Raw genomic sequence first — 24,477 nt, 5'->3', positions numbered from 1 at the left:
GTCAGTATCATCAATGTGCAAAGCTCTCACGTCGGAAGCACCGATGTTGATAAGGTTGAGTTTTGCCAAACGCATGAAATCATTTCGGGGATTACAACGGTCAGACTGGCAAGAAGAAGGAGTTCAAACCGGTGATTGGAAAGTGCAGCGTACACTCATCGATTCCGCCGACTCTAGGAATATGACATCGTCGGTGCAGTAGACGACGGAGACAGGCCACCTCCAACGATAGGCAAAGTTAAGAATGCCGTCATGCGGCTGAAGAACAACAATTTGGCCGGCGAAGATGGTTTGGAGAGGAACTTATTAAAATGGGCGTAGACAGAATGGTCGCGTGCCTTCATCGACTGACTTTCAAGATTTGAAATACTGAACAGCTGCCTGAGGAGTGCAGGGATGGAGTTATCTGCCCTATCCACAAAAATGGCAAAACCCTGTAGTACGTGACCAGAACAGCTTTACCGGATAGCTGATCTAGGCTATGGTAGATTAAAACTAGTGCTATTTGTAGATTTCATAGGACACCAAAATTCACAGGAATGGCTTTTATTTTTTCCCGGTTTGTTGTTATCAAATTCAGCTTAAGATCGTCTACGTACATTAATTCACGACCAACGTCCAGCAGTAAGCAAACACCATTAAAGAACAGCGTAAACAGCAAAGGTCCTAAGTTACAACCTTGAGAAATGCCAGAGGTGTTTGAAAACTGTGACGAACAGCAGAAATTAATGCTTTTTTGCTTCACACTTTTATTTCGCTTCACTTTTTAATTCTATCACATTTCACTTATCACTTCCAAATACGCATTCCAACGCTGACTTAGTGCCTTCATCAGTGGTAAGATGGACTGCTGATTGGAACTTTCATCAGTGTTTAGATCCACTCAAAAAAAAGTGTGTAGATTCTGTCAACCGTTCGAAGAATAATTGAGGAATTAATGTGTACTCGTGGAACTCTACCACATAAGTATGAGCTGAGGCAACCGAGAAACCACTGCGATGGAAAATTATCATATGTGACACCTTCAAGAATGTGACATCCGTGCGATCAATTATCAGCTAGTTGGAGGTCGAGGTGAAACTCTCGAAAATTATAAATATAAATTTGTTCCTAAGAGTATAGTTTCAACCAATTTTCAAAAATGGGTAGATTTAATGCAATTTAAAACGAGCGTGTAAACCCTCACAATTTTTGATAACAAGATGATTTCGCTGCAATCTGGTGGGAGTGGCACCCACCACCCAGGGGGAGCGGGGTGACACCCAAATTTTCCGCCCCGGGTGTCACCCGGTCACGCTACGCCACTGAGGTACAGCGTTCCGGGATGTGGCAGAGTTAAGCAAAATTGTTCAGCAGCGTCCAGGAAGTAATTAAGTCGAAAAATCGGACAGCTTTAGACGTCTGTCGAAAAACAAGCGACAAATTTGCTAAAATTTTGCAGAAGTTCAAAATAATTGGTTCTTTCTCGTATTCGTGTGTTGTGCGTTGAGAAAAAAGGTACGAGTTTGTTATCCACGTTACAAGTGCGTTCCTCTGTCACTTAGTCCCTCCTGATCACACTCCATCTGCTCCCGTTATAATCACCACTCGTGCCAAGCTCCACCTAAAAGAATCAGTTACCTGCTTTCAGCCCAAAGCAGGATTAAAATCAAAATCTTTGAATACTAGGTCGTGACCGAAATTTCGGAGATTAGACCAAACAAGTTCCGTGTCATGTTCAATGACCTGAAATTTGTTCCAAGCTCTTTACTCGGGAGTACCGTGTGTATATACTCGCACAAGACGTGGAGTTCGACGGTGTCATAATCGATTCGAATCTGTCTTTCGAGTATATTCTAGAAACCGAGTCTCGTTTGTCGCTTCATCCAAGCAGCACGTACAAAAGTCAGTCTCCATAAAAAAAGTGCTTTGCGCCGCGCAGCCGTTCTGTTGTGATGCGTGATGCGTGATTGTGTGATGCGTGTTAACACTGCCGTGGTTGATTTGGCATCCTGTGTTTCGCGTCCCACGCGTCGTGAAGTTGAAAGAATAATGAAAAGCGAGATGAAAATCAATGTCGATGAAGTCAATAGTATTCAAATGCATCATGTTCGTAATTGTGTGTTGATCACATTCAAGTTACTCGATGCAGCTGAAAAATTTATAACCGAAAACAACGTGAAACATCGTATCGGAATGGGCAATCAAATTATTTGATTCCGGTGTACATGGAAGAAAATGCCATTGACGCATCCATGACCTTCTAAGGGCGTTTAGTCCGAGGTCAATAGAACGTATAATAGGCGAGTATGGAGTAGTTTTGTCTATTAGACACGATACATGGAAAAATTTCTTTCCGGGAGTTTACAACGGTGTCCGTATCGTGCGTATGCGTTTATCAAAACCTATACCAAGTTTTGTCACTTTTGCCGGTCGAACCTACCCCGAACAAAGCTTGGTTACCTACAAAAATCAACGTCCAACTTGCCAATGATGTGGACTAGAGGCTCATCCTGGAAAACCCTGCAATGAAGCAGTAAAACGCAGTTCCTCATCCTCGAAAACCCAGAGACGAAAAAACAAATAAACAACCATCGACAAAGCCGTCATCCTATTGTGTGAACAAAAAAAAGCCGTCATCATCATCGGAAGCAACAAAGACAACAACACAAAATCCAAATGCGAAGCAGCCAACAGTCAAAACAGCAACGGAAAAAACATCAGTACAAGACACACCAGCGCAAACTGAGGACACCTCACCCGATACCGATACTGACGAGTTTAAAACCGTGGACCGAAAGACAAAACGAAGACTCCGAGAGAACAATGCCTTGTGTGGAAGCGACAGCGAGATCTCAGCCAGCGAAAACGACACTATTGGGCCTGATCCGGCGGCAGAAAAGAGTGTTTGTTCCCCTCCCCGGGAAAAGATCACAACGCGTAGTACCAGCCAAAATGCTCCCATAACAGAAAAAAGAAACGTACCAAATAACAATCAATAGAGCAGTAGATTTTTTTTTGTATTTGGCACCGTAAACTTAGTGGTATTGTGCCGTGTCAAATAAATAAGTTAAAAAAAAATATTTTAGAATTCGATATTGGATGCTTCAAAAATACTACTTTCTTCGTTATAAAGATACTGGATTGCAAGCAATTACGGTCTGTGTCAATCGTCGGTGGTACAAAATTAAACACTACGTCAGACTCGTTTCATGTTACGTTTGCCGGATTTGAACTACCTAACCACGTCTTGTTCCAGCGAATTCATCTACCTGTAAGGAGTACATATCCCCGTCATGAACTGCCTTAATTGCAAGCAGTTAGTCCACGCAGCCGCTCGCTGCTGTAACAGGGCACATCGTGGCAAGCGTGGAGAGAATCATGCTGAAGATTCCAGCATAGTAAATACTAAAAAATGCACTTACCGCGAGGAGAATCAGCATGAGATCTCGAACTGCGCGGTGTACATACAGCGCAGGGATAAAATGATAATATTAAGCAGTCTCTTAACCCTTTATAAGGCCGTGAAAACTACGCAAGGAATCGACATAAACTTTAATAAAACATATTCCTTGCAGAAGCAACAACACAAATATACCTTTGTTAAAAAATCACTATTGAATCAATTGAAAAAATTGGTGGCAATATCGTTGCCACTGCCCGTTAACCCCAAAAACATTGGTGGCAATATAGTTGCCACTGCCCGTTAACGCCACGATGTTGGTGGCAATATAGTTGCCACTGCCCGTTAACGGCACAAACGTTGGTGGCAATATAGTTGCCACTGCCCGTTAACCCCAAAAACGATGGAAGCAATATTTTTGCAGCTGCATTGTAAGCTTGATTTTTTGAAATTATAAGAAATGGAAAATCATAGTAATTAGAATGTAACAGTAGGACTTAATTTATTTTGCATGGAAAAGAACAAAGCGAAGGATTTTTCAAGTGGTATCCAGAAAAAAAATTTAGGAAGAAATTTGAAATTTGTCGTCCAATACACCATGTATTTTAACGAAAAAACTGCATAGTCGAATACAGTAGGTCCTGAATAGAAAGTTCCTGGTGAAAAACTTACCAATTTATTGGATTTTCACCAAATTAAGAATGAATTTCCTAAACACGGTCTAAAATCACGGTTTATTCACATAAAAATGATCTCAAAATCAATATTGTTCACTTCAAGCAGTCCTAGAAAAAAACTGAAGTGTTCTAAAACACCTTTAGAAGTCTTTGGTTAAGCCAAATTTGAAAACAATATTCTTAGTGCAGCGAAAAAAATAAATTTTGTTGGTGGCAATATAGTTGCCACTGCCTTATAAAGGGTTAAAGAGCGTTCGAAGCGTTATTACGCTGACAAGTTCAAGAAGACCGCGATGACTTCTCTCATTGAATCAAATCCCTTTGATCTAATCTGCCGGTAACCACAAGTCAGTCCCATCTGTAAAAATACGAAATTGAGAAAACAGCTTCTAAAAATATTTTGTTCACGCTCAGTTTTCACTGAAATAAGATTTATATTTATTTATTTATTTGGTATATTCACCAACAGGCAGGCATGTGCCCAAATGGTGTAACTTAAAGCTAACAATTAAAATATCTTCAGAGAGTCAATACAATATTACATATTACAAACAATATAACATTTGAACTAGTCAGATCTTGAAAAAAATAAACGATATCGCCGACGAAGAAGCGTTCGAGGTAAATTAAAGTCAAATAGAGCAGATACTCTGTTGAACAACCGTTGGAGACCAACCATTGCGCCAAAAATGCTGTAGTTAGTTCGTTGAGCAGGCAGTCGTAGCATCGAATTGTTTCGCAGAGCACGAGGTCGCACGTTTATATTTACTTGTTCCAAAAGAGCGGGACAGTCTATGCGGCCTTGTAAAAGGTCAGTGGTGAACAATGCCCTGGCTGTTTCTCTACGGAAAGACAGAAGCTCCAAACGAATTAATAAGCAGCGGCTTTCATAGCTTGGTAGACGGAAGCGATCCGTCCATGGCAGTTTACGAAGAGCGAATCTCAAAAAGCGCCGTTGAACTGATTCTATTCTTTCCACGCCATTGTTGTAATGAGGAGTCCAGACAACCGAGCAGTACTCCAGTATAGAGCGAGATAAAGCGCAATACAATGATTTAAGGCAGTAGATATTCGTAAAGTCTTTAGCGATCCTGAAGATGAATCCCAGAACGCGTAAGACAACCGTGGTCCTTTAATGACTAGGTTCACGTCATTAACATAGAGCAGGAAGATGAGCGGTCCTAAGTGACTTCCCTGCGGTATTCCAGACGTAGCGTCAAAATAAGAGGATTGGCAATCCCTAATAGCAACGGTTAGACGGCGATGAATTATTTTGACAATATTAGTGCTATAATATAGTTTGCATACTATCCAGCACAAATTGCGTTGTATAAACCACTGAAATTATTGATTTCATGATAACCATGAGTGGGACTGACTTGCCGTTACATTATACACCGAAGAGAAAAGTAACCACAAGTCAGTCACATTGTCATGGTGATGCTATAGTGCGTATTGACGTATTTTTATTCATTGCCGTGAAACGCCGTCAACCCTTCCCAGTTTGGAAGTATATGTCCAAGAGAACAGCTTAAAAAATCGGTGTTGGAAAGTCTCATGATGTACGGAACCGACCGGAACGTCCGGACCGGAACCTCATCTCGTGAGGATTTGGAAGAAACTGCCGCTGGAACTGCAGATGGTTCATCCGACAACAAATGTCAAGATGATCAAAATCCGTTTGAGGCCAGAACATCACGTTCGCAGATATCTTTGAACAATACTCTGGATTCCGATGAAAGTTTTTTCGATACTGAAGACTTTCCGGATAGATCCACGAAGAAACGAACCAAGAAAAAAATCCAAAAAAATGACTGCAAAGAGGAGGCGCAAGTCACATGCCATAAAGGCAATCAACTGTAAGAAATGTCGACTACAGTGCGTGAACTAGATCGGGAAAGATGACAGGATTCAGATCCGCGATCGATTCTGGAACTTAAACGCTTCTGGTCAAGACGCATTTTTCCGAGAAACAGTAAAGTTAGCTCCATTTACTCGACATGTCGAAAACCAATTTATTTTAGGGGAACCTAAGAAGCGGAAGAAGCACAGATTCAACTCAATGGCCAAGAAAATCGAATCTTTGTAGGTATACCGGAAGTTCTATAAAGAGTCTGGGATTGACTTGCGGTTACTTTTTATAATGAACCAAATTGACTTGGTATTGATTTCCACATTTGTTGAACAAACCACTATTTCTTATCGACACATCTGAAAATACACTCAAATAAAGGCTTAAATCCGATACTAACTCAAAATTGACAAAATTACAGATGGGACTGACTTACGGTTACCGGCAGTAATGTCCCCAGATGAAACCGATTCTGACGGTTCATTGGCGGGAACTTTCTATGCATGTCGTTAAGAGAAAAAGTAAATATCTTTCTCCCAAGCTTACCTGAAAAGTTTCTAGGATTTCTGAAAGCAAAATTAAAAATACATTCACATCAAAAAGTGTTGCGAAAGAAACTCCTCTTGCGTTTGGAAAATAAATATCCCTGTAAAAGTCCCTAGCACTTCCAGGAACATCTAGAACCCTAGTTGCTTCTATTCAATGTACCCGATCCAATCTAAAATTCTCTTAAGGCATTCCTCCCAAAAATTAGATCATTTTTGAAGCAGTTGACTGCACAATGCAAACCTTGCAGCGATCATATCACTCGAAGGCTAATTCATCTGCGGAGGAGCTGAGGTAAAATGTCCTCTCTCTGTCTTACAATGAAATTGTAAAAGTATTTTACCACAAATTGATTCGTAAAGCCTTGATTAATAAGTAAAAAATGTATTGCAATATGAAAATGCACAACGTACTAGGTGACTAGGAGTGGATAAACTTTTTTTCACGTACTGTATGTTACTGATAAAAATTGAGATGGCAATTGAAATTTGCATATCTGTGTGGAATAAATATCGTAAACTTAGCCGGTAATTAGACAAACAAACAACAGATGATCGAATGATTGCTTATTCGGCAGCCGAAGAGCGCTCGCTGGTGAAGAACAGTGTGTGGTAGTGGTGAAGTGCTTGCTTTTGGCGCGTGTGCTGGAAGGTGCAGCGCTTGTTTTTTGGTTTGCTTCTTCTCCCAGCAGAACAGGGCGATTTGATCGGAGCTCCGGCGAGGGAAAGGAGGCGGTGACGCCGTTTCTCAGACGGTGCACATCGCAACTGTGCTGGAAGGTGTCGTGCTAGTTTTTGGCGCGTGCGTTGACAGAGGAGAAAATCGGCGGCGCCGTTTTGCAGTCGATGTAACTCCCGCTAGTGCTGATTACAACTATATACAAAGATAAGTGACACTTTTTATTTATTCTCTTTCCCACTTGTGTATATACATAACTGATCTATCTTGCATTCTTTTTATAATACATATATTCATATTTTTTTTACCTTGTATACATTAGTATATTACATATTCTTATACTTAATACATTGCGCAGCCGTTGAATGGCGGTTGGGGGTCTGGCTACCCCACCGGACCTTTCATCCTCCTCAGAGGGTGAAGAGTCCGGGATGGACTTTGCCGAGATTCCCATAAATGACAACAACGCTTTCTTTGATGTAGTAAAGAAGCGTAAAAGGCCCCGTAAAACTGCCCCGATTGTCCCATCCACTAATGATGTGCCAATACGGGTCAAACAGTACCAGGTGAACCAACCCGGTCTTCGTTGGGTCGTGTTTTTCCGACCCAAAAATAAACCTCTCAGAGTTATGCAGATATGCAAAACTCTGAAAAAAGATTACACCAGCTTGACTGAGATTTTTAAAGTCAAAACGGACAAGCTGAAGGCAACCTTTTCTGATCCTCGACAAGCAAATGCTGTCGTCCAGGATCCAAATTTCAACATCGAGTACCGCGTTTATATACCGGCACGCGTTGTTGAAATAGAAGGTGTTATCACAGAGGCTGACCTCACTGAAGGAGATATTATGAAAGGTGTTGGATGTTTTAAAAATCCATCCCTTCCTGAAGTCAAGATCCTTGAATGCAGGAGAAAGTATTCCAAGGACAATACGGGCAAATATTCCCCAAATGACTCGTTTAGAGTAACTTTTTAGGGAAAAGTACTCCCGGATTTTGTCGAGCTCCACAAGCTTCGACTACCCGTAAGACTTTTTTTTCCGAAAGTCATGACGTGTACGAACTGTTTGCAGTTAGGGCACACGAAAACCCACTGCAATAAGAAATCTAAATGCTCCAAGTGTGGTGAAATCTCCGAGATTAACCACACTTGTAGCGAACAGCACGTAAAATGCTGTCTATGTGGAGGTGAACCACATAAAATAGAAGCGTGCCCAACATATAAATTGCGCTCAGAAGCGTTGAAAAAATCGACGAAACAACGCTGTAAGCAGTCATTTGCACAGATGCTAAAGACTGCCTTAGCATCAGGAAAACCCGTATTCCAGCTTGGGACATGACGATCCCAATGATGATGAAGAGGTATATCAACCTTTTCCGTCAAGCGGGGCCGTGCGGAAACGAGCAAGCGTATCTTCCCCCAAGCTCCCTAGAAAAGAGCAGAAGAAAACGCATACAGATACCCCAAGTGGTCCTCCTAAGCAAAATATTGCTAAGCCGTCACCTCCAGGATTCAAGCTTAATCCTGAGGGTAACAATTTCGATAAAGAGTTTCCCAAACTACCAGGAAAACAATCTGCTTCCGCCAAAAAACAGTCATCGGAACCTGAAATACAGACCACTGATGGACGTATCTCATTCAAAATGATCGTTGAATGGATATTTACCACTTTTGGTTTATCCGATACTCTTAAAAGCATGATCTCGGCTTGGCTTCCAACAATTTGCATGTTGGGTAAGCAACTAAGCACCAAATGGCCCCTCCTCGCGTTCGTATCCTTCGATGTCTAAATTAGACAACAGAAGTGACGAATCGACAACAAGGATCATACAATGGAACTGTAGAAGTTTGATCCCCAAATTAGATAAATTTAAACCTCTGGTTCACGATAGCAAATGCGATATTTTCGCGCTATCTGAAACATGGTTATCAACTGATACGACACTAGCCGTACCAGACTTCAATATCATCCGTTTAGACCGAGGAAACTTTTATGGCGGAGTGCTCCTTGGTATCGAAAAATGCTACACATTCTTCCGTATTCCTCTCCCAGCAATTGACGGTATTGAAATTGTTGCTTGCCATATAACAATTGCTGGTGAGGGCCTCACTGTTGCATCAGTCTACATTCCGCCTAGAGCTACTATTAATCGGTTGCAGCTGACACAAATAGCTGAACTTCTTCCGACTCCACGCCTTATCCTGGGAGATTTCAACTCTCACGGTACGGCGTGGGGAGCACCCAGGGATGACAGCCGTGCTGTTCTCATTGAAAGTTTGTTAGACGACTTCGATCTGACCTTATTGAACAAACCTGGATTAGCTACGAGAATAGCAAGGCCTCCAATACGAGAGAGCACATTAGACTTGTCGATGTGCTCCTCCTCAATAGCTTTGGACTGCAAATGGGAGATTATTCAAGATCCCCACGGTAGCGACCATTTGCCAATCAGTATTTCGATTATGAACAGGCTCCATTCTGCTACCACAGTCGAAGTAGAGTATGATCTTACCCGGAATATTGATTGGGAAAATTCTCGAACATAATATCCCAGGGTCTCGAAACAAACGAAGAGCTTTCCCCATCTGACGAATACAACTTCCTTGCAACATTAGTGCTAGATAGCGCGTTGCAATCTCAGACGAGGCCCGCCCCTGAGAACAAGTTGAAAATTCGTCCCAACAAACAATGGTGGGACAAAGATTGCACCGAGATGAAAAAAGCTCTGAAAGCATCATACTTAGCATTCAGGAATGGTGGCTCAATTGAGCTCTATGATCAGTTTAGGGAGCTTGAAATAAAACAGTCTAAGCTACACAAACTGAAAAAAAGATCATACTGGCAAAATTTCATAAGCACGTTACCCAGAGATGCTTCTATGAGCTATCTCTGGAATACGGCTCGAAAAATGCGCAATAGGTCCGACAGTAATGAGGTTAATGAATACTCTGAACGTTGGATCTATGATTTCGCGAAAAAGGTATGCCCAGACGCTGTCCCATCACAGCAAAAATTCAGCGATACAACGGCTATTGAAGAACCAGAATTTACCATGTTGGAGTTTTCAATTGCCCTCGCGTCTTGCAAGAATAAGGCTCCAGAACCGGACAGGATCAAATTTAATTTGATGAAAAACCTGCCGGACTCGGCCAAGCTACGATTTCTTAAACTGCTTAATAAGCTTATCAGGAACAATATGATTCCGGAAGCTTGGAGACAGGTTAGGATTATCGCAATCAAAAAGCCAGACAAACCTGCCGCAGATCACCGCTCGTACAGGCCGATTGCGATGCTCTCATGCATACGCAAATTGCTTAAAGAAATGATCCTGCGTAGACTTGACAACTGGGCAGAAACAACTAACCAACTATCAGAGACCCAGTTCGGCTTTCGTAGGGGCAAGGGCCCTAACGATTGCCTGGCATTGCTAGCCACAGAAGCGGAAATGGCTCTTGGCAGCAAACAACAAATGACTTCGGTTTTCCTGGATATCACAGGCGCATTTGATTCAGTTTCAATCGAAATTCTTTCCGAGAAACTGCATCAGAGAGGATTCTCCCCTATATTAACAAACTTTTTGATCAACCTGTTGTCTGAAAAGCATTTACTTTTCAACCACGGTTCTTCAACAATAACACGAACAAGCTACATGGGTCTCCCCCAAGACTCTTGTCTGAGTCCGCTGTTGTACAACTTCTACAGCAGTGACATCGACACATGCTTGACGGACGGCTGTACAATGCGCCAGTTAGCTGACGACTGCGTTGTATCAGTCACGGCGACTCTAGCTGTAGACATGAAAAACAGCCTGCAAAATACGCTAGATAATCTGACCGGTTGGGCCAGATGATGGTAGTCTTTTCAAAAAAGCGACCACCACCTCGCTTCGAGCTAGTTCTGTCCGGAATACCCATCACTTAGTCACCTAGCTTCAAGTATCTAGGAGTATGGTATGACTCTAAGTGCACATGGGAAAACATGTCAATTACCTGAAGCAAAGATGCCAACCGAGAATTAATTTTCTTCGGATGGTAACAGGAACATCATGGGGAGCGCATCCAGAGGATTTAATACGACTCTACCAAACAACTATTCTGCCCGTAATAGAATACGGCAGCATATGCTTCAGAGGAGTCGCAGCCTCACACATGCTGAAGCTAGAGAGGATACAATACCGTTGTTTGCGTATCGCTCTAGGCTGCATGCAATCGACACATACCATGTCTCTAGAGGTCATTGCGGGAGTACTACCACTCAAAGAGAGGCTATTCGAGTTGGCTCTTCGTTTCCTCATCAGATCGGAGATAGCAAACCCAATGATAATCGAGAACTATGAGAGGTGTTTGGAAGTTGTTCAGAAACCCTGTATGTCAGTGTACCAGCGGTTCATGACCATGGAGATAAACCCTTCGGTTGTTGCTCCATCCCGTGAGATTTCAACATCGCTCAACAATTCTTCTGTTGTATTTGATTTGACGATGAAACTAGAAATCCATGGAATTCCCGAACACCTTAAACCAACAGTTGTGCCATTAATATTTTCGGCAAAATTCGGCCACCTCCCAGAACAGAACTCCTTTTTCACGGACGGATCTGTGATGGATGGACAATCCGGATTTGGCGTTTTTAACACAGATCATCACATATCCCGCAAACTGGCACAACCTTGCTCCATATATGTAGCTGAATTTGCTGCCATACACAATTCGCTGCGAATTATCGAGCTCAAGACACCAGGCAATTATTTCATCTTCTCGGACAGCCTCAGTTCTATCGAAGCTCTCCGATCGATTAAACCGGTCAAGCACCCGTCCTATTTCCTTCCGGAAATTAGACGGATATTAGAAGTGCTGGTTGATCGGTCTTTCATTATCTGCTTTGTGTGGGTCCCCTCTCATTGCTCAATCCCAGGCAATGAAGAAGCTGATTTTTTAGCGAAAAGGGGTGCCATAGAAGGAGATATATTTGATAGACCGATCATCTATACCGAGTATTTTCACCTGCCTCGACAACTGGCCCTGGCAAACTGGCAGGAAAAATGGGATAGAGACGATCTTGGGCGATGGATGCACTCGATTTCGCCCAAAGTGTCTACAAAAGCTTGGTTCAAAGGGTTAGATTTAACTCGAGATTTCATTCGAGTTATTTCGCGCCTAATGTCCAATCACTATGTTGCAAACGCACACCTTTATCGAATAAACTTAGTCGATAGTAATCTGTGCGAATGTGGAGGGTACGAAGATATAGATCATATAGTCTTCGTATGCCCTAAGTACCACAGAGCAAGGACCAAGCTTATTGATTCTCTCCGAAAACAGAAAGTGACATTTACAATGCAAGTACGGGATGCGCTTGCTAGCCGCAACCAAGCGCTTGTAATACCTATTTATGACTTTTTAAGAGATATCAAGTATCGAATTTGATTATCTCCTTGCTTCTTCTTCTTATTTTTCCAACACAACCTCCATCAAAAAGTTTCACACTAATTCTGTTCCTTTTTTTTGAAGCAGAATACTTCTCTCAGGAAGTTCGGCTACATAGGGATGTGAAATGAAAATCTAAAACCGAAATAAGTGAAAATATGTCCAATTTCAAATGCTAATAAATCGGTTAGTATTCGGTGGATTTCCTTCGTTCTTGCAGCAATAGATTGGAAAATCTTCTAAGATTCTTCCCAAAATAAGATAATTGTAATTTTATTATTCACACTATTGTACTATTGAAAATAGTCAAGCCTTGTCAAAACGAAAAATTCGACCTCTGATTGGTCGTTATATGCTTGCTTCCCAAGCACGGTCGACAGAATCATATACCTTGCAATTGAAAACATGCTACTTGGCCTATATAAGAGCCTGTTTCAGCCGGAGCCGCTCATAATAGTTCTAGACAGCGACAACAGCAGTCGTCCTTCCTTAGCAGCAGCACTAGCCCTGTGGTTGGTCACCACGTCTCAGGAGCAGCGCGGTTTTTCTCAGCGTGTGTCGCCAGACAGCCATTATTCCCCCCGTGTTGGGGCAGCATGAAGATTGCCATCAGGAAATCCAATTTTGGAAATCAAAATGCCTTTTTGAAGGCAAATAAACAAGTCATTGAAAGTTAATAATTTTTGTCAACGCAAGCAAGTATTCTGTGTTGCATCCTAGCAATTTAAGTTTGTCGCACCCGTCTAATTTACTGAATGTGAAATAGCTTCCACAGTGCATGTTGTCCGTGTATCTTAATTCCCCCAATGTTAGGGCAGCTCAAAGGTTGTGATTAGCAACTGATTTTGAACAGCAAAATGCTTTTTTTAAGGCAAATAAAAATATAATTGAAGGTTAACAATTTTCTGGCATCAACACAAGCAGACATTCTGTGCGGGATGCAATCAAATTCTGTTGTAGTTGTCTAATTTTTACTTTATTTAGTAAACTCCCCACTGTTTGGGCAGCGCAAAGGCTGCGATCAGCATAACCGACATTGAATAATAAACTGCCCTGTTAGAACGCATTCACAAAAGCAGTTAGCTCGACTATGCAGAGCTAATATGAAGACGATTCAATCAATCAGCGTAAACAGAATTTCGTCGTCTTCCAGCTGCCAAGTTGTCACATGATGCAACACGCAACAGCGAGCAAACGAAATCGCTTGATGTTACAAACCGCAATAAAATACGGGTTAAAACCGTTGCGTGTGTGAGAGCACCATCGGTGTTTATTCGCTGGATGCACTATCTACTGTCTACTGAACGCAATAATCTGCTTACATGCGACACGGGGACGGGAACATTTTCTTCAACGAAGCTGCGCAACACGACACAAAACATGTTATTTTGTTGCTTCAATGAGAGTGCTATCGGTCCGGTTCGACAAGAAATCATATTTGTGCATCCGTGCTACGAAACTGAGGGAAAACTTCAGAAACTGAAAAAAGAGGTGGAGCTTATCAAATGATCGCTCTGGACCAGAATGAAGTCACACATATTTTTCAAGTTATATCATTCCACCACGTACGTAAAATAATTCATTCCTATTTTCATCCCTATATTATAAGAGCCTGTTTTAGTCGAAGCCGCTCATAGTAGTTCTGAACAGCGACGACAGCAGTCCTACCTTAGATAGCGGATAGCGGCCACAACTGTGACATGGCTGTGGATAAGCGTAGCAGTTTCAGCGGATCTCACCATCGATAGCAGCAGGGCCAGCAGATTCAGGTACAGCGGATACCAATGGCGGCCACAACTGTGGCATGGCTACGGATAGCGTTGCAGTTGCTCAGCAGTTAGGCCAGCGTATAGCGGCCACAACTGTGGCATGGCTATGCATAGCGTAGCTGTTGCAGCGGGTATATCAGCATCGATAGTAGCAGGGTCAGCTGATGCAACGACACTCCCTTCACTAAAATGCTGTTTCAGTGTGGTAGCGGGAAGCATCAGCAGCAGGCTTGCATGAAGTGAATACATCAGCCAGCAACTTTCTCGAAGGCCTCTGCCAAAGTAGACGCGAAAAGCGGCGCGAACCGATTCGCTCGGCCGTAGGTTGATGTACAGCTCTACTGATGGCTGTACATTAACCTACAGCTGAGCGAATCGGTTCGCGTCACTTTTCGCATCTATTATGGCAGAGGCCTAATGGGAAAGTTGTATCAGTTTGTTCAGAAGAATATTATTGTCGGTAATATTACAAAGATGCGCTTGCGTAAATCCGAATTTGAATTGAACAATTGTTCTTTTGAGAACAAATAACACACTTATTTGAAGAGTTAATAGCTTTTGGTACCAATAGCAGTATAGTGACAGCCTCAGCGGTAGATGCAGATGCAGCCGGTACTTCCCTGAGGCCGATGTAAAGGTAAATGGGAGCAGCACGGCGAAACAGTTCGGGTTATGCTTAGACGCGCGTCATTTTTCGTTGTTGATATTCCCCACCTGAAACGACGCGCTGTCGTATGATAGCGGTGATATTAGCGGTAGATGCATTTGCCAACACTTCCTCCAGTAAAGCCGTGTCTAGTTTTCAATGTGAAAACACCTTTCTCATTGTGTTGACCATGCGCCTTAGTCCTCACTATCAATGATAAATTAAACAATTGTCCTTATAAGGACAACAAGTGAATTAATGAAGATTTAATTTTGAATTAGAATACTTCTCTCAGGAAGTTCGGCTACATAGGGATGTAAAATGAAAATCTAAAACTGAAAAAAGTGAGAAAAATTTCAAATGCCAATAAATCGGTTAGTTTTCGATGGATTTCCTTCGTTTTTGCAGCAATCGATTAGAAAATCTTCTAAGATTCCTACCAAATGCATGAAATTGCAATTTTATCATTCGAACTATTGTACTATTGAAAACTCTTAAGCCTTGTCAAAACACAAAATTCGACCTCTGATTAGTCGTTATACCGCGCTTTCCCAAGCACGGTCGGCAGAGTTATGGACCTAGTAAATTGCATCATTTGGCATCATTTAACAAGCATCATTTGGCCTATATAAGAGCTTCATCAGATAATAAACAAACATTTCATCTGATATTAAATTGAACAACTGAAATTTGAAGAACACAAATGATTATTTGAAGAGTTAATATTTTCTCGTTTTGCGCTATAATCCAAAGTTAAATATCTTCATCTACATGCATACTCTGACTATTATTACGTGTTTGCGTTGCTTAGTGTTTGGCTACGGTCATGCAGAACGCAAATAACGGCGCGATGCGATTCGGCAAGACGAAATCTGTTGAAATGTATAGCTCTACTTTGCCTTAAAAAGAGCTGTACATTTCACCACGGCAAGGCGAATCGCATCGCGCCGGCATTCGCGTTCTGCATAACCGTAGCCTTTGTTCCGTTCCCGTTTAATGATGTCGTATTAAATGTGCATATTACAATTCGGCAGCACTTCAACTTCTCATTTGCACAAAATTTAAAAATATCCAATGAACTTCATTCAAAATATCAGACAAAAAGAAATTACAATACTGCCAATGAACGGTCAACGTTTATTTACTAGAAAAAATGACTGACACGCAAGCAGCCAGGTTATCTTTCTTGTAAAAGTATTCTACTTCAACCTTGCGGTCGTGGCTTTGCATACAACCTTCTTGTGATTTTTTCTTTTATTGATCTTTTTAGAGACACATGAATCATCGCTTCTTTCTGAGAGACATGATCCACCAAACATAGATATAAGTTTTGATTTCTAAAGATATAAGGAACCATCACACCTTAACGAATAGTATTAAGAATTGATATTTACTCATACAGAGAAGAACTTTATTTATTATTGTTATTGTTAGCCGTAGGTTTAAATGATATGTGTTTTTAAATTGTATTTATAAAAGAGAAAAGATGAGAGGGTTTTTATGCCTGTTTGAGGAGGAGCAGTCAGGATACAGGCTCTACTCAAGCTGGCTTTTCCCTACTCCAAAAGATATTCGGCCCGTTATGCTTTGCGGTTGGGCCTAAATAAATATTAGAGTTTAAAAAAAACAGATGATCGAAATGACGGTTCAAGAAACACCATTAGATTCTTTCCTATTTTTGCATTACTGGTTGAACTCAATATCATATAAATGAAGTTTAGTTTACTTACGATTGAGGAACACAGCCGATGGCGAATCCTACCAGACCTCGTAACAACAGCAACCATCCGAAGCTTGGGGCAACGGAACTCAGCAGACCATATAGGAATAGTAAAACACCACACAGCGTAAGGGCCTAAAACCGAAGTCATAATAAAAATTAACCAACAACGCTAGTATTAAAATTTGACCTACCGGTTTTCTTCCGTACCGATCGCTCAAGTGCCCCCAAAAGGTCGAACTCAGCATCATCCCTAGAAACACCACGGTGGTAACCAGTGCCTGCTGGTATCGTGTGATGCCCCAGTCACAGTGCAACGCCGGTCCTAGCACACTCAAAATGGTCATCTCCATCGAATCGGCCATCCAGCAAAGTCCTACGCAAAGGGACAATTTCACCTGAAACCAACCAAACCCCAAGGCGTTCACGGCCTGTGTCACGGTAAATGTGTCATCCGGAACCACACTAACGGAAGCCAATTCAAACTCCGGCGGGGCACCATTGTTGATTGGACTAGACGAATCGACGTCACCACCGATTCCAGCCGTCCCAGTGGTCGCTCCGTTTCGTGGACTGGGCACATTAGCGCCGTCCATTTCTTCGTAGCCCCGGGCGGCGACGGCTCTGCGTGGTTTTATCATTATACTTGATGGAATTTGCTCTCGCTTGCTTCTTCACTGGATTACTGCAGCTTTGATTTTCGTTTTCCTAGCACACCACAGCTTCTGTTGTTACCGCTGCATCCGCCGGCGGTGGAAGAAAGGAAAGGAAAATTCAGGTTACCGACTTGTACCACTGTTGAGCTTTTCTGCTTTTCTCATCATTGCGATTTCTTTGAGCTGTTTTTGTTATTTTTTTTTTTAATTCCAGCTCCGCAGGTCAGCTTTTCTTTTAAACTGTCGAAAAGTTTGCCTTACAGCGCGCGAATTGCGCGGTCACTCTGGTTGCCAAATTTGAAACTAGGTACACGTACTGGTTTGCGGAATATGGTTGAGCCATATTAGTAGTGGGTAAATAAAAGTAGCGCGCAAAACCGCCCTCTCATACCGCCCTGTCTGGACGATACGATAAAGCGACGATGAGTGTAATCGGCGAACTGAAAGGGAATGCACCTACTAAACAATGCATGCAATTTTGAATCGTGCTGAATCGACTCTTGTGAATAGTGTAGGGTAAAGTAGCAGTAACTGCTCCCAAGCCCGTTTTTCAAAAAATCTCATAAACTCATTTTTATCGCCTTTAGCCTTACCTATTTATTTGATTAATTCGTTTGTAAAATGAAGCTGATTGGACAGTGTATTTGCATGCTCGAAGCAGAGCATTGAATGTTGTGAAGCAGTTAACTGAATTGAATATTGAGCAAATTAACAATTGATTAATGTTGCGTGTAAACTATCAGTCTGTAAACTAATTAAGTATCATCCAGAGTCTATCGCTCATGCATAATTGATAAGCATGTTCACCAATTAGTGGAATCAAATTTATCGTACAGTTCTGTGTGTGTGTAATGTTATTTTTCCGGTCAAGAAACAAGCATAGCGACAATTTGAAAGGTTGAAATGGCTAACTTTGTGCCACTGGATAACAAAACCAAACCTCATCAAAACAACTTGGCGGCGAATTCAAGGCCACTATTGATGCTTCTACCTTCCAGCCGTTAGGTTCGTGTTTTGGTTTCAGGAAAAATGCGACCTCCTTTCGTCCGTTCGCCTCTCCTTATCATCGTCATTGTCGTCGTCGCGTTCGTCGTCGTCACCGTCTTGGACGCTGCACTCGGGCATGTCCGCCTGCATATGAGCCGTTGAGAGCAAAAGTGGTACATGTGCCATTTTTACACCTTTTGGGTTTTTTGCATAAATTGATGCAGAACGCAATAACGTACTAGAATATCCAAGAAAAACCGAGATCTGATAACCCAAACCAAAGTTATAGCCAGAACAATTTTTAGTAATTAACATAATCACCATTTCGTTGAGAGCAAAAGTGGTACATGTCCAGTCTGTGCATATCAGATGAATTGTAAGTCGAAGATCTTAGGATATAGAACAATCATGTCTTCAGCAAAGTTGGTCAAGTGATTGAGTACTTTCAGATGAAGATCTGTCTGTTTTGGAATTTTCTCACTACGTGGCGCTAGTGTACCCGTGGCTATTTTGTAACAGAAAGAGTTTTATCTATTTCAGTATCAACTCGTATGCTGTGGGCAATTTAGAAGATAACTCTCTGAGGTCTTCGATACAGATATATATTTACACACTTGACCCAGGATTGGCTTTAGGCAAGCCACCGATAGCCTTCCGGAAGATCCAGAATACCGTAATTGAGGTCAATTTTCTAAAGTGATCCTAGAACTTCCTAATTTTTTCGAAACTGCTTCTGCGGGATTGGCTAGAAACGAAAGGATTTCACCAAAAGATCCGGAACTACCGTAAAATGTCAATTTTCAAAAGTGTTTCTAAAGCTTCCTTTTTGTCGAGACCAATTCTAGAAGGAAAATGATCTTTTAACGAAATATGTTCCAAGATGTCCACCACGTGAACCACCGGTACTACCATAAAAGAGATTAATTTTAAGAACAGTCCCACTTTTTTTCTAAACCACTCCCAGACGAAAATAAATGATTTCATGACAGAATGTTACTCAAATTTACCATCAGAGAGCCCTCCGAAAGATCCGGAGCTACCGTAAACGAGATTAATTTTGAAAAAATCACAAGAAGGTTGTATGCAAAGCCACGACCGCAAGGTTGAAGTAGAATACTTTTACAAGAAAGATAACCTGGCTGCTTGCGTGTCAGTCATTTTTTCTAGTAAATAAACGTTGACCGTTCATTGGCAGTATTGTAATTTCTTTTTGTCTGATATTTTGAATGAAGTTCATTGGATATTTTTAAATTTGTGCAAATGAGAAGTTGAAGTGCTGCCGAATTGTAATATGCACATTTAATACGACATCATTAAACGGGAACGGAACAAAGGCTACGGTTATGCAGAACGCGAATGCCGGCGCGATGCGATTCGCCTTACCGTGGTGAAATATACAGCTCTTTTTAAGGCGAAGTAGAGCTATACATTTCAACAGATTTCGTCTTGCCGAATCGCATCGCGCCGTTATTTGCGTTCTGCATGACCGTAGCCAAACACTAAGCGACGCAAACACGTAATAATAGTCAGAGTATGCATGTAGATGAAGATATTTAACTTTGGATTATAGCGCAAAACGAGAAAATATTAACTCTTCAAATAATCATTTGTGTTCTTCAAATTTCAGTTGTTCAATTTAATATCCGATGAAATGTTTGTTTATTATCTGATGAAGCTCTTATATAGGCCAAATGATGCTTGTTAAATGATGCCAAATGATGCAATTTACTAGGTCCATAACTCTGCCGACCGTGCTTGGGAAAGCGCGGTATAACGACTAATCAGAGGTCGAATTTTGTGTTTTGACAAGGCTTAAGAGTTTTCAATAGTACAATAGTTCGAATGATAAAATTGCAATTTCATGCATTTGGTAGGAATCTTAGAAGATTTTCTAATCGATTGCTGCAAAAACGAAGGAAATCCATCGAAAAATAACCGATTTATCGGCATTTGAAATTTTTCTCACTTTTTTCAGTTTTAGATTTTCATTTTACATCCCTATGTAGCCGAACTTCCTGGGAGAAGTATTCTAATTCAAAATTAAATCTTCATTAATTCACTTGTTGTCCTTATAAGGACAATTGTTCAATTTATCATTGATAGTGAGGACTAAGGCGCACGGTCAACACAATGAGAAAGGTGTTTTCACATTGAAAACTAGACACGGCTTTACTGGAGGAAGTGTTGGCAAATGCATCTACCGCTAATACCACCGCTATCATACGAAAGCGCGTCGTTTCATGTGGGGAATATCAACAACGAAAAATGACGCGCGTCTAAGCATAACCCGAACTGTTTCGCCGTGCTGCTCCCATTTACCTTTACATCGGCCTCAGGGAAGTACCGGCTGCATCTGCATCTACCGCTGAGGCTGTCACTATACTGCTATTGGTACTAAAAGCTACTAACTCTTCAAATAAGTGTGTTATTTGTTCTCAAAAGAACAATTGTTCAATTCAAAATCGGATTTACGCAATCGCATCTCTGTAATATTACCGACAATAATATTCTTCTGAACAAACTGATACAACTTTCCCATTAGGCCTCTGCCATAATAGATGCGAAAAGTGACGCGAACCGATTCGCTCAGCTGTAGGTTAATGTACAGCCATCAGTAGAGCTGTACATCAACCTACGGCCGAGCGAATCGGTTCGCGCCGCTTTTCGCGTCTACTATGGCAGAGGCCTTCGAGAAAGTTGCTGGCTGATGTATTCACTTCATGCAAGCCTGCTGCTGATGCTTCCCGCTACCACACTGAAACAGCATTTTAGTGAAGGGAGTGTCGTTGCATCAGCTGACCCTGCTACTATCGATGCTGATATACCCGCTGCAACAGCTACGCTATGCATAGCCATGCCACAGTTTTGGCCGCTATACGCTGGCCTAACTGCTGAGCAACTGCAACGCTATCCGTAGCCATGCCACAGTTGTGGCCGCCATTGGTATCCGCTGTACCTGAATCTGCTGGCCCTGCTGCTATCGATGGTGGGATCCGCTGTAACTGCTACGCTTATCCACAGCCATGTCACAGTTGTGGCCGCTATCCGCTATCTAAGGGAGGACTGCTGTCGTCGCTGTTCAGAACTACTATGAGCGGCTTCGACTAAAACAGGCTCTTATATAGGGATGAAAATAGAAATGAATTATTTTACGTACGTGGTGGAATGATATAACTTGAAAAATATGTGTGACTTCATTCTGGTTCAGAGCGATCATTTGATAAGCTCCACCTCTTTTTTCAGTTTCTAAAGTTTTCCCTCAGTTTCGTAGCACGGATGCACAAAAATGATTTCTTGTCGAACCGGACCGATAGCACTCTCATTGAAGCAACAAATTAACATGTTTTGTGTCGTGTTGCGCAGCTTCGTTGAAGAAAATGTTCCCGTCCCCGTGTCGCATGTAAGCAGATTATTGCGTTCAGTAGACAGTAGATAGTGCATCCAGCGAATAAACACCGATGGTGCTCTCACACACGCAACGGTTTTAACCCGTATTTTATTGCGGTTTGTAACATCAAGCTTTCGTTTGCTCGTTGTTGCGTGTTGCATCATGTGACAACTTGGCAGCTGGGAGACGACGAAATTCTGTTTACGCTGATTGATTGAATCGTCTTCATATTAGCTCTGCATAGTCGAGCTAACTGCTTTTGTGAATGCATTCTAACAGGGCAGTTTATTATTCAATGTCGGTTATGCTGATCGCAGCCTTTGCGCTGCCCCTACAGTGGGGAGTTTACTAAATAAAGTAAAAATTAGACAACTACAACAGAATTTGATTGCATCCCGCACAGAATGTCTGCTTGTGTTGATGCCAGAAAACTATTAACCTTCAATTATATTTTTATTTGCCTTAAAAAAAGCATTTTGCTGTTCAAAATCGGTTGCTAATTACAACCTTTGAGCTGCCCTAACATAGGGGGAATTAAGATACACGGACAACATGCACTGTGGAAGCTATTTCACATTCAGTAAATTAGACGGGTGCGACAAATTTAAATTGCTAGGATGCAACACAGAATACTTGCTTGCGTTGACAAAAATTATTAACTTTCAATGACTTGTTTATTTGCCTTCAAAAAGGCATTTTGATTTCCAAAATTGGATTTCCTGATGGCAATCTTCATGCTGCCCCAACACGGGGGGAATAATGGCTGTCTGGCGACACACGCTGAGAAAAACCGCGCTGCTCCTGAGACGTGGTGACCAACCACAGGGCTAGTGCTGCTGCTAAGGAAGGACGACTGCTGTTGTCGCTGTCTAGAACTATTATGAGCGGCTCCGGCTGAAACAGGCTCTTATATAGGCCAAATAGCATGTTTTCAATTGCAAGGTATATGATTCTGTCGACCGTGCTTGGGAAGCAAGCATATAACGACCAATCAGAGGTCGAATTTTTCGTTTTGACAAGGCTTGACTATTTTCAATAGTGCAATAGTGTGAATAATAAAATTACAATTATCTTATTTTGGGAAGAATCTTAGAAGATTTTCCAATCTATTGCTGCAAGAACGAAGGAAATCCATCGAATACTAACCGATTTATTAGCATTTGAAATTGGACATATTTTTCACTTTTTTCGGTTTTAGATTTTCATTTCACATCCCTATGTAGCCGAACTTCCTGAGAGAAGTATTCTACTTCAAAACAGGTCCTAGTCCCATTTGGATGCGGTGTTTATTTTTTCAAGGCTGTATCATATTTTCAGTTCACTCATTTGTCGCTCCTTTAACTACATACACTGTCTGCTTTAATGAACAGGTCCTAGTATTTTCCGTGTTTGTTTTTCGAAACTATCACATGCAAGAATATACCATAATATCAAAGAAAAGCCGAGATCTGATAACTTATACCAGAGTTATAGCCAAAATAATTTTCAGTTTTCCTCTTCTACGGTATTTCTGGATCCGGAGGGCAACCGGTAGTCTACCGAAAGCTGAACCTGGGTCCATCGTGTAGTTATTATCGACCAAATAGCAATTCTAAAGATACCAGGGTATATTCCTTTGAATTGGCCCCAGTCGATCTAGATTATTTGAAATGTCTTCTGTTACATATACACTAGCGTCACAAAGTGACAGAATTCCTCAACAAACAGATTACATTCTATAGTACTCAATCACTTGAACAATTCTGCTGAAGACATGAATGTTCTATGTTTTAAGATTAGCGAGCTATAATGCATCCTTCATGCTTAGACTGGACATGTACCACTTTTGCTCTCAACGTTTTCTGGTTGTCGTTATTTTTCCTATAGAACAATAGTGGTACATGTTTTTCCATTGAAGTTTGTGTAAGTTTCTCAACCAGAACTCGTTATGCTTTCAGGTACCGTCTTTTGAAACCTTTCCAGCAATGATTTAGTGCAGTTATGTTGGAAAAAAATGGTGAAAATAATTTACTATTTGAGTGTTTTCGTTTATCGCGTCTCCTGAAAAATTTACCTAATGGCACATGTACCACTTTTGCTCTCAACGGCTCATATGAAATTTGTGTGTGACTCTCTCGTAATTGTTTTCAAATTGGAAACCTCTTCACTTTCCACACCAAGCCAAGCATCACAATTGTTTTATTTCTTTCACGCCAAACCCGCACTGAATGAATGGTGGTTGCGACGCTGGGCCAGGAATAGCAAACAAGTTCCCAAATGAGGAAGCGTTTTTGGCGTACGAATATCGGCCACGGATTTTAGCACTGATTAGCAAGTACACCTTAACAAAAGGCAGTGAACGGCACCGAGACAGCACTTGTAGAATAAACCGAACATTTTACCCACAAAACAGTACTCTTTTACAGTAGAAAGTACCAGCAAGATGTCTGCCACCCATTGAGATGATCACCCTTCCGCAGGGGGTGTGGGGGTACCTGCTCTAGATCACCCACAATCGTAAAAAATGTCACTCCTTGGCACTACCTAGCTTGAACCTACGATGCTACTGCGCAAAAAGTCCTGTCTAGTTACGATTTTCTTTCACCCATCGATTAGTACACAGTAATAAGGAAACACTGGAAAACTACCTGATGGTGACGGCGGCTGGCTCGAGGGGAAGCCAAAATACACATCTCTTTCGGCCACGAAAACACGAACAGAGCGCGTCGGGCTTTCACTGCTGATCGGAGCGCACGGAGCTTAAGCCAAGAC

The 24,477-nt window shown here is 41.7% G+C and overlaps 1 protein-coding gene across 1 annotated transcript in view; it reads right to left on the bottom strand.

Annotated features, from left to right (window-relative positions):
* Positions 1–24,477, bottom strand: part of LOC129723821 (synaptic vesicle 2-related protein) — a 27,306-nt gene extending 2,829 nt beyond the window's left edge. Inside the window, exons 1-3 of the mRNA XM_055678273.1 lie at positions 24,354–24,477; positions 16,890–17,432; positions 16,706–16,830 (exon numbers count right to left, since the gene is read on the bottom strand). Of these exons, the coding sequence (XP_055534248.1) occupies positions 16,706–16,830; positions 16,890–17,336 (572 nt within the window). The 5' untranslated portion in view covers positions 17,337–17,432; positions 24,354–24,477. The remainder of the gene's footprint in view (positions 1–16,705; positions 16,831–16,889; positions 17,433–24,353) is intronic.

This window comes from Wyeomyia smithii, chromosome 2 (genome assembly GCF_029784165.1).
Source record: "Wyeomyia smithii strain HCP4-BCI-WySm-NY-G18 chromosome 2, ASM2978416v1, whole genome shotgun sequence".
Lineage (NCBI taxonomy): Eukaryota > Metazoa > Arthropoda > Insecta > Diptera > Culicidae > Wyeomyia > Wyeomyia smithii.
The sequence above is the reverse complement of the archived record's forward strand: the minus strand, read 5'-3'. Positions and strand labels throughout refer to the sequence as shown.